At 33.0% G+C, this 12439-nt stretch overlaps 1 protein-coding gene across 2 annotated transcripts in view; it reads left to right on the forward strand.

The window, feature by feature from the left end:
- LOC106121091 (dual specificity protein phosphatase 22) overlaps positions 1 to 12439 on the forward strand; it is a 30087-nt gene that overhangs the window by 10924 nt on the left and 6724 nt on the right. For both annotated transcript variants that reach the window (XM_013316589.1, XM_013316590.1), the window contains exon 3: positions 11909 to 12033. In XM_013316589.1, coding sequence (XP_013172043.1) covers positions 11909 to 12033 — 125 coding nt within the window. The remainder of the gene's footprint in view (positions 1 to 11908; positions 12034 to 12439) is intronic.

The raw sequence follows: 12439 nt of genomic DNA on the forward strand, positions 1-12439 counted from the left end.
TTTAGACTATGTTCTATTTATGCCAAATTTAACCGAGATTCATTCCGCTATTGTAGAGATACTTTTAAACAAACAGCCATTCATCTAAAACATTCGCATTTTGATTATAAGTAATATTTATCTTTAAAAACATTAATTTTTTATTTTGTTTAAATTTTTGAAAATACTTTGGTATTTTCAACTTCTTAGAGTCATTAAATAGGCTATACCAACAATGCTACATTACTTAATGCTGGCTGTTTCAAATAACAAAAGGATAAAATAAAAGAGAAACAATAAAAATGTTTCCTCGACGCGGTAAAATGGTTTGTGAATTGATTTTTACAACAAAAACATTTCAGGAATGCGAACCAATTTTTTATTCTTAAAAGCCATTTCGGCGCCCTCATTATTTCTTGTCAGTATTTTTTAATTTACTTTTTTGATAAATTGTTTTAACGTCATAATATTATCTGTGTCTTTACCTAATTAGAAAGTTACAGAATAATCATGCGTTACAAACAATATGTGAGATTCGACTGCCAAAAACTTGTTTTTGAACATATATCGTTGCATGGTTTTTTGTAAGAGATAAAGAAAATGACAACATGTTTTTTATACAAGTCTTTGTTCAGTGGAACGTAGAACCTACAACACAAATTTATTCACCAAATACTAAAAATTGAAAGAAGAATTTCAGTAGAAATTATTTTATTAAAAAAATATCCATTAACGCAAATTATTTTTTAACGTTGGATAACATAATTAGGGTCAGATTACGCAACAGGCACTTCCTTTGAACGAGACCAGACCACGGGCGGAGAAATAACTTCAAAGCTCTCGTCTATATCCATGAATATTTAGTGACAACAACGATTTATATTAGCTTTGATCTTAGCGGTACTTGGTTTTTATTTTTTTAAGTTCAAGTGGCTTCTATTACACACACACTCCTATTACACACCCACTCATATTACACACACGCTCCTATTACACACCCACTCATATTGCACAAACACTCCAATTACACACACACTCTCCTATTACACACGCTCTCCTACTACATACACACTCCTATTACACACGCTCTCCTATTAAACGACACTAATTTGGAAGCTATACTATAGTGTTATTGTCAATTCCATCTACATACTTGTTTTGTACACCGTTCGATTATTCACCGTTCAATCTAGTACATGCTTCATTGCACCCAGCGCTCCACACAAAACTGTGTGAGATTGAACTGTCTCCCACAATTGATTGCAACTTTGTGGTAGATAAATAGTCCTGCCAAAGTAATTCAAGTTCTCGACAACTTGAAACATCTACAACTAGGTTTAAGCTACACTCGATTTAACAACTTTTAAAGACAATTGCCTTTTTTAACTTAAAACTGTACTGTTGCCTTTACACTAACTTTTTGCCTTTAATTCTTTGAATGTAAGTTTAGAATTACGTAATGATAGAACGCTTTACTTGAACTTACAACATCCACGACATTTTTGAACATACTGTATAATAGGGGTGTTCCAAACATGTTTATCATAAACATCTAAAAAACTTTAAGTGTCCTTCAATAATTGATGAAGGAAAATTTCATTTCCTTAAGTGTCGCTACAGAAATATCGTGACGTCCGCTCAATTTACTCTGTATTAAGTTATTGAAACATTAACTCAATTTATCAAATAAGATATTGCTTTTAACTGAAAGCATCTTTGGTCCAATATTTTTTTTAAAAAAGGCAACGGAGAAAGACATTTAGAAATAACGTTGCATTCTTTCTTTAAATAGGTTTTAGTGATAGGTGTTGGACATTTCAACCTGTGAGGTATTTAAAAATGCGTCCTGGAGGCCTAATTTAGTCCTCTTTCCCTTCCCACCCTTTTTCTTACAAAGAAAGGATGGGAAGTGGAAGTGGACTTTCCGGATGAGGAGATGCGTGGAAAGAGGAAATATTTTCTTTCTGTGCATCCTCTCCTCCGTTGATTAAAGGTAGGCAACGCATATGCAATTGCGTATGTCTATGGGCAACGGTCACTTCGCTATTTCAGCGATTTCAGGTGGCCGCTAACTCGTAACCTTATGATATAAAAAAGAAGTCTTTTTTTCAATTTTCATTGTAAACTTGTTTATTGTAAAATTTAGGAAAATCATGTGACATTGTGTATTAATTAACATTAAATTAACACGTACAGAGAATTCAACCGCAAACCGACACCAAACTACACAAATTTCCCAAAGCGCATCAAATAATTTAGAGGCGTTGAGCGAACTCGATGAATATTCATCACGAGGTGACCTTCGTTCAAATTCAACTCATTATAAGGGTCCGTTCACACATAGCGAATGAGTGGCAAATGCGCAATTCAAGCCGTTCCCGAATTGCTCGCTTACAGGAACTCATTTAATGTGCATGGTTTTCCTTTTGCGCAGTTCGCGAGCGGTATGCGGCTCATTCGTCAGATGTACACCGTAACGAATCTGGTCTCTAGTAACTTCATGTTATGATTATATGAAGTCTGATCGTATTGGTCATTTGTTAAATAAATCGTCTTATGACAAAGATAGTTAAGATTTTAGATTTACTATTGCTTTTTACGTAAGATAAATTTCTGTCAGTCCTACGTCCTAGAAGGAATAAAACATAATCATCGTTTTATATTTCCTATAACAGAATTATATTGTATTGTTTAAATAAAATATAGCACGTTTAATGTTGTTCGAACTTAACTATCGGCTATGTGTTCTTCCAGGATATGTTCTATATCTATGCCAAATTTCAAGGAGATCCATACAGCCGCTCTGGAGATACATTCAAACAAACCAATATCCATCCATCTAAACATTCCCATATCTTTTTCTATATAAAAGAAAGTCGTGTTAGTCACACTATTTATAACTCAAGAACGGCTTTACCGATATGGCTGAAAATTGGTGAGGAGGTAGCTTAGAGCCAGGAGACGGACATAGGATACTATTTTATCTTTTTTTTTCGAATTTATGCCTTTAAGAGTTGCTTTTTATTTAACATACTAATATTATAAATGCGAATGTTTAGATGGATGTGATGTGGATGGATGGGTGGGCTACACTAATTAAGTTTTTTTATTTATGCACGCGGACGGAGTCGCGGGATACAGCTAGTTTATAATATTAGTAAGATATGTCAACCTAGGTCTTTAATTGTTACGAACGTTTAATCATTGTGTCAATGGCACATAACCTCTAACTTATTAAAATAAATTCAATTAAATTGTGCTGTTTACTTTTACGCAACGATCTAAGCAAAAATAAAAAGAAAACGACCGAATTCAAGTCGTTCATTGTAAAGTTTTACTTCTCGACTAACAATAAAAAGTGAATGGCCGAAAAAGGTTAAAGCAATGAGTAGAATTTTATTCAATTCAATCTTTAGTAAATGTAGCTCCGTCCATCGCTCCCCAGGGGGTGCGCGGACTACTAAACCTATCGAAGCGTAAACGTCGAAGCATTATTTATATTCTCACAAAACTTGTTAACTACACATCTATTTTAAAGATATTTTCTTCTTTCGAAAGTCAGCGATAATTAAACTTTATATTTATTTTAATTTTTTAAACCTTTAAATGTACTGAATTATAAATAAAACAACAATTTTATTTGTATTTTTTTAAGTCAATAAATTTCCTTTTCTATCTTCTTAATAATAATAAATGCGAATGTTTAGATGGATGGATGTTTGTTAAAGGTATCTCTGGAACGGCTGAACGGATCTTGATGAAATTTGGTATAGATGTAGTACTTAGTCTAAAAGAATACATGAGCTACTTATATTTTTTTCCGCGCGGACGGAGTCGCGGGCAACAGCTAGTCAAACAACAAAAATCTATCATACTATTAACAAGCCACACACACAGCTACCTGCAACTCATTGATGATAGAGTGGGATTGGACTGTCCAGTGCTGGCCATGTGGACACGTCTACATGTGCCCTAAAGAATTTTGTTTTATTTTTGTGCTAGTGTTTTTAATTTGTATTTTTGTTTTGTATGGACCATGTGTCTGAATTAAAGATTTATTATTATTTATGTACATTATATCCTTAGAGTAACATAAATGGAAAAACTAAGCCCTATTTCCTTAATACGTTTAAGATTAATATACGTAATAAATACTTAGTTAAAATCTGGTGCAACTTTTAGATCGATATTCGTTTCTTAGTTATAAATATTTTGATGTTTTTCTAGAATACTAAATACTAACACAACATTTATATGTAAAATGTTATTGTTTCTATCTGTTTTTATTATAATTAAAAATACTCATTTAATGTTTATTAGGTCAATGCATTTCTTGCATTATTAGTATTACGTATAAATGGCTGGCATACAAATAAAACTGGAATTGTTTTGCCTTTTTAAAATACTCGTATATCTACGTTCGCCCTATATCTAACAACACTTTTGAAAAACAATATTCACAAGAGAAAACAACTACAAATAATTTACGGATGAATTAGATATGGTACGGATTTAGTAGGAACAGATTATTGTCACCTTGAAGCGAAATTATGAAGGTAATTTATGGAAAATATGCGATAAATGCCATTAAAACAATGTCTTTCGAAAATTATACGCTTAAATTATGTTTTATCGCATTTTTTTAGCCTTACCTCTTTTGTTTTTGGTTATGTGATTAAAAACAGGATACAGAGGAATGTAAATCTTAATAATATTATAAATGCGAATGTTTAGATCGATGGATGGATGAATGGATGTTTTTTTTTATTTATTTTTTTATTTAAAATGTTAGCAGTTTTTTTTTTGTAAATTTACTAATATTTCTTTAACCATTCCAACTAAGCTCTAGGCTTGTGCTAGGATATGGTTTACGACAATAGTCGAATGGCGGGATTCGAACCCCCGACCTTGTGGTCGGAAATCCGTACCCTTAACCATTAGGCTATTGACGCTTTTAGGTTTGTTTGAAGGTATCTCAGGAACGAATGAACGGATCTTGATTAAATCTGGCGTACATAAGATTAGAGCATAATCTGAAAAAACACATAGGCTGTGCTTTTTATGTTTTTTTTAATTCCAAGGGGACGGAGTCGTGGGCGACCACTAGTAATTATTCGATCGAAATACATATTTACTGGAACAATTTGATTTAATAATAAATTACTAAATTACACAATATAATCCTATGTCTAGACGAACGGCACTTAACCAACGAATCGTAAAACAGTATTAGCGACTTAATTACCATCAAGCAAAAAGTATATAGCGAACAAAAATATATCTTAGTTAATTTTTCCAGCACTGGGACAGACCGTCTCTGGATATGCTAAGCTGGCTGTCCCACATTTTCTCTTAATTGTTGTAAATCTGTGCTATGCGTGTTTTTCTCTTGTAACTTGTGTGGGTAGGTAATGTGTTTTTTTTTATTTTCATTCTTTATTTTTCGCAAAAAAAATATATCGTAACATCACGTGTGCATGGTACATCTAAAAGTACTACTTATCATGGGTTTCTAAGACCAAGATTCACATTTAAAACATATATTAACATGGAAGACGATAAGTTATAGACAGAGATTTTCAGTCTTAGATATCAAAGGTTAATCATCAAATGTAGATAGAAAATATATCTGTTTTTGTATTATCGACGTGACCACATTATATCAGTTGGACCGTGTACCGTGAAGCAATGTTCGCACGAACTGGCTCAGAATAATGCGTTAGAACAGTTCACTGCATCTAATGACATTAGACGAGTCTCGGCATTAATATTCTTTGATATTATTGATTTAATAAACAAAGCTACATTTTATTTGTTGTTATCGGCTATTAAATTATTGTAACTATTTAGTGTAAGTTATGTTCACACAAACATGAACATAGTCTACCTAAAATCTTATTTAAAAGTTTTCAAGATATTAGTTTAGTCTATAACCAAAATCCTCTGATATAAGTAAATTAATATTTATTGCAAATTGTAGCAAATAATTTCCCACGTTTAATGGAAATATCTTACAATCCCTAAATATGAAACTCTTACTGTTGGCTCCTGAGTTCAAAAGCTCTGTACATGTCAATATTTGTTTTAAACGTGGTTTTTGGTCTCAGAAATCAACAGTAAATCTCTAACACAGTGTCAGCCACTGCAGTGACGTAATAAATTCCATCTCTGTTAAATTATAAACCACTAAGATATTCGTACAGCTTTATTTTTGTAACCATATGTCCTCATTCCGACAACACTCATTTGTCTATTCAAATTTTATTATTATTATTTATACTACTATTCAAATGTTGAAATATTCCACAATTATCGGGTACGACAGGTTCTAAACATCTGATGATGGACACGGGGGAGTCCATCACCGGCGACTGAGGGAGTCTCCCCCCGAGAGGGAGCTGCCTCGGCAGCTGGCGCAGACGGGGCCGCGGACGAGAGCGAAAGCGTGCCCGTGGTCCCGTCCCGATACGTTAGAGGAACAGAGAGGTTTAGTGGGTATGCCTCCGCTATGGAGGAGAATCCCACATAACTACCGCGTCTCCCCCGGGGCACGGAGTATGCATAAAGCATTCCTCTCTGGAAAAAAAAGGTTCTAAACATAATTATGTACATTTCGAATTCAGTTTTATGTAAGACAAGTTTAATAATATTTCTTTATTTAGATATAGCTGTCACACCTGTCTCCGTCTGCGCGTGATTAAAAAATAGTAGCCTATGTGTTCTTTTAGTTTATGTTTTATAAATATGTCGAATTTCAGCGAGGTCAATGCAACCGTTCTGGAAATCTAACAAACATCCATCCAAACATTTGCATTAATAATATTAGTAAGAGATATCTGTGATAAATTAAAATAATTTCAGTGTGATATTTTAAAAGCAATAAAGTCAATAAAATTTATAAACGGGTAACAATTATACAAGAATAAAATTATCGAAGCTTGGTTGATAAAATTATAGCAGAACCTAACCTTCATGCATATTCAACGAGATTTGACACGGTATTTAGTAAACAGATCTATTTTAAAAATTGTATCCCAAAATTAGTTGCAAACTATTTTACCGTTCCAACTTCTATAGTTTAGGCAACCTTTCCTATTTGAAGTGTTAAGCTAGCTCATATGAATAAGCTATAGCTTATAAACAGTTGTGTAATTATTTCTTGAATAGGCCTTTGAAATATTCGACCTAGATACCTTAGCGATACAAAGTTTTGCTTTATAAAGATTATACACTGGTATATTTTGTGTAGATGCAAAGTAAATTTACATGTAAAGAATGCATTCTTTCATCTTTTTATAACGAAATAAAAGGAGACATTTATTTTCTTCAATAAAGGCTTTATTGAAATTAAAACAGTCAGATAAAAAATTATTGAAAAAAGTTTTGACTATCTTACTCAGTGGTTTTTTTATCATAAGGTGGCAAACGAGCAAGCGGCCACCTGAAATCGCCGAAATAGCGAAGCGACTGTTGCCCATAGACATACGCAATTGCATATGCATTACCTACCTTAAATCGACGGAAGAGAGGATGCACAGAAAGAAAATATTTTCCATTTCCATGCATCCTCTTATCCGGAAAGTCCACTTCCACTTCCCATCCTTTCCTTATAAGAAAAAGGATGGGCAGGGAAAGAGAACTAAATTAGGCCTCCGGGACGCACACTCATCAGACGAAACGCGAAATTGCTTCCACTTGACTCCTGTCTTCTGTGTGGTCGTGGTATTTCACCGGGCGAGCCGGGACAATACCTGCGAAGATGTTAAAGCAAGCTCTACCACTGTTAAATGGCATGGTAGTAAATAGCATTCTTAATCTAATTATTACTTAGTTTAAGTGGTCCCCTGAGTATAGATTATTGATAATTCTACAATAAGGATCTCCCTTAATGACCAATTAACTAGTGTGTGTGCGGTATTAAGTTATAACGAGAGAAGAAACGAATGGAAATGAACAATTGCCTATTTGCGTGAATTTGCATGATGGCTGTGGCGCGTAAACAGATGCGCTCTTAGCGCCCTAGTGACCTCATCAAAGACTGGAAGAACCCTTATTCACACAATCTGTTGCTTTATGTAGCAAACACTATATACTGATTATATAATGCAGTAATCAGTATCATATAATAAAAACTGACTTTTATCATATAATAATTTTGACAAAAAGATAAAACTTAATTTGAGTAAAGTTGCACTACTTCTGACAATCTTCATTCTGAAAATATATTAATAATGCAACAAATTAATACATTTTTAAATGTTAATTACATTGTCTACCGCACTCATACCCGTTAATTTGTCACTAAGAGAGCCTTTTAGTGTAATGATTTCTGTAAATCTCTAGCCGTAGGTTTCTAGAAACAAAATATCAGTTTTAAGGATCTTGTTATCTCTGTTTTATCAATGATAAGGGCAAAATATGAAATTTATACAGATGTTTCGGTCTCAGAAACCCATGGTTAAAGCCTAGAAATTACCGAGTAATTAGCCAATATTTCAATTGTCTTCGTAATACAAGTAATTATATAAATATAGTCCTTGTATACGAACACTATAGCTGTCCCTGTCTTTCCCTTAAAACTTAATGAAAGGTATCAAAACATCGAGATTCACCGTAAAATTCAAACGTAACCTTGGGCACAATCTGTTTGCTTATTTTCCAACAGTCGCATGCAATCAATAGTCGTGGCTGCATCCTCCGAGAGTGCCCTTGGCGCATTTTACTGCCGAATCGATGCCGCTTCAACGTGCCAATTTTATGATTGCATATGCTAACGAGTTTTAAATGTTTTAAGGTTTGCAGCCACTGATTAACTATTTATAGAACAACCATGACAGGAAATGCGCAAGAATACTCCATCTTACTAATATTATAAATGCGAAAGTTTAGATGGATGGATGGATGTTTGTTACAGAACGGTTGCATGGATCTCGCTGAAATTTGGTACTGATATAGAACATAGTCTGGATGAACATATAGGCTACTTATTAAGTTTTTTATTTCCGCGCGTACGTAGTCGCGGGCGACAGCTAGTTATTAAAATAATAAGTTACGTAATTATGATGAGAAATGAAATCGAAGAGTATTATAATAAATATTCAGTCTGTATAGAATTGTGTATTTAAATAAATTTTGTTATTTCCTTCCAATTTCCTACCGAAATCAGATCGTCGTTTATCGGTTTGTCGATATCCGGACCTCATCAAAGAGTTTTCAACAAGAATGGAACGTTCCAGAAAAATAAATATTTAGTATTTATTTATCTTCTTTACAGATTTTACTGGTTATGTTGTGAGAGAATATAAAACGAGTAACATGCAAATATATATTGGAATAATGAATATTATTATAGATAGAAATGTTTAATCGTGAGTTGTTACTGCCGAATTCATCAATCTCTTTGAAGAAAACAGAAGTTCCGGTCTGCAGTCGGTGTGGTGGTAAATGTTAATATAATCTTAGACGAGATTGGCAACATGTGAAGAAAGATGTGATAACAGGTACTCATAACTGTATATGGTAAGAAGGAAGTCTAACCAGGGATAGATTAATCTGGCGGGGTCAAAACTGGTGCGTAGGCCTAACATAGATTGGAATAAGGATTGCAAAATGATGAACAAGCAATGGTAGTCCAATCCGGTAATGATAACGATGTAACAGTCCTAATCGAGGCCCCTGTGAAAGCCCTCGAACCTAGTTACTCGGCCACCTCAAGCCCGTTGTAGCTATAAATGCCTCTTCAAGTCAAACAGTGATTGCTCAGACATAAAAAAAGAAAAAAGTCTATGGTAATTTACGTACCATCGTGTCTATGATTTCATAGAGTTACATATTCACGTTTGCATAACAAAGGACATTTAAAATTCCGAATGTTATAACTTCATCAAAAAGCTCCCTAGACGGCGACAAATTCCAAACTTTGATTAAGGTTCTCATGCGACGATGAGACCGTAATGTGTTAACTTTGCTTCGCAATTTGACGTTGAAAGTTTTTAATATTTTAAATCAAGAAATATAATGTTAATTACATTCTTATCATATAATTAAGTGTATATATATTTAAGTGATAAACGAGCTAGCATTTACCTGATAGAAAGTTACTTTTACTGATAGTCATCTGCAACAAATTCAGGCGAGTAGCATAAGCAGAAGAAGAAGAAGAGTAAATAAGCAGAATTAATTATAAATTCCCTATTCCATCCAAGATAGGGGAGGGAAGAGTTGTAGTATATTGGAATAATAATATATTTTATTTTTGGTGAAATTGTCATCTTATTTTTTTAAATTTATATATAAGAACATTTTTGACAGAATCTTTTTCATTACCAAAAAGTATTTCCAACATAGTAACATTCTTTAGATTTTGTCTCCTCACATCGAGGGCTTATCACGAATATTTGCGACACACGCATTCGTAATGTCATCGATCAAAAATAGTATGATATTTTTTGGTGTACTTTACGCCCGGTAGGGGCGCTCCACAAATTTTGTCGATGATGTTACGAAAACGATATTACGAATCCTACTAGTCCTTCAAAAATAGTAGCGCTCTTGCGTTAGAATACGACTAAATACGAAGGTTCAAAACTGTTACTTAATTTTCTAGAAAATGATGTGTAAAATTAAAAGTATTCTGCTATTTATAAGCATTTAGTTCTTTATTTGTGCGGCAGCTGCAGGTTATCTGCTCGAGACCATTATCTCAACCAATTTCCCGGCAACAGAAAACCAATTTTAAGCTCAATGCTAGCCCGTTGGGAACAGATAAAATATTGCTACGAAACAGATAGCATATAAAAGTGAATTATTTGCTATTTTTAATTTTAATAATTTCTTTTTTAACCGAAAACATCAGTCATGAGTACAAATACGAGAAAAAAATATTCAAATTTGAGTCATTGCATTGTTATGATAAGGTCTATTCTGAAAATAATTTCGTAATCGTATTATTCTTTGACACGCTACTAATCTTTGGTTTCTGAGAACTGATTTGTCAAAGATACATATATGAGAGGGATGACGATATGTTTTATAAGAGATTTTGTTTTCAGAAATTTACCACTAGTTTATATTTACAAACATATTTTTTTTATTTCTCATAAATAAATTGGTACACAGTAAATATATTATTACATTTTGATAGTAGTATATATTCTACCAACCTCATTTCTTTCACTTTAAAAGTCGTTTTACAGCTATAGGAAGCGTTTTAATATTTATAACCAACTAGCTGTCGCCCAAGACTCCGTCCACGCGGAATTAAAAAAAAAAACTTAATTAGTAGCCTATGTGTTCTTCCAGACTATAATCTACATGTGTCCCAAATTTCACCAAAATCCGTTAAGCCGTTCCCGAGCTATTTACCTACAAACATCCATCCATCTAAACTTGCGCATTTATAATATTAGTAAGATGAATTTTATAAAGGGCTGTCGTGTCATTGAATAAATACGAGGTTTTCAACATTGAAGTGAATCACTTCAAAGTTGTTTAAATTACGTTTACTCAAAGCGGTTACTTTATACATTCATATTTTCCACTCATAAAATCGGATAAAAACAAGAACTTCAAACGATAAAAAGGCATTTAAAAGAGTTAATCGTATTTATCCAATTAGCTTTTAATATTAAGTCACTCTGGTTATAATTGGAAAAGGCTTTTGTTGGCGTTTTTTAATTTCACAATGCGCAAAGACGAACGACGCATTAATCCATTTGCTGAAATGGATAAGTAAGCTGATATTTTTCACTTAATTTTAACTATAATTAATTAAAAGTTTTCAGAACTCAGAAAAGTTCTTATTTGTATTCATCTTTTTGTATAACATTTCATTTAAAAATCAAACAGTAAAAAGATAATCGGTCCTTTGAGTCGGATAAAAGTCTTCAAGCTTAACTGATAAATTATTAAAATATTTTTTTTTGTCCAGGATAAACATTATCTTTGTATAATGGCGTCGGACTCACCAGAACAGAATCTCACGCAGTACTTCAGTTTATGCAACGATTTCATACACGCCGCGCGACTCAGAGATGGAAATGTTCTTATACATTGGTAAGTACTAAGTACTAATAAACTTATAGGCTATATTAAAAAAAGTAATTGACCTTTATTTTTAAACTTTCCAACTTTTTTCGAAACTCGGCTATCTTTAGACGTATCAAGTTTTAATATTCTACCTATTAAGGTTACACAGGGTAGACCTGTTTCATTCATTAACCCTTTTTGTGGCAAGATTTCTTTATTGAAGAAAAACAAAAAATACGCAAAAGCAAAAATAAGTTTGATAAAACTAAGTTAAAAATAATTTTATAGTGATCGTATATTTCTATAGAGTTGTATGTATGGTATACTATACAAAATGAATATAAGCGTTAATAATGCGTACAAAGCCCCAAATTCATTTAAGCACAGAAACAAGACAACTTTATTTAAGGCACGACCACTGTAACATAATTAC

Source organism: Papilio xuthus, unplaced genomic scaffold (assembly GCF_000836235.2).
Source record: "Papilio xuthus unplaced genomic scaffold, Pxut_1.1 DF826945.1, whole genome shotgun sequence".
In the NCBI taxonomy this organism is placed as follows: Eukaryota; Metazoa; Arthropoda; class Insecta; order Lepidoptera; family Papilionidae; genus Papilio; species Papilio xuthus.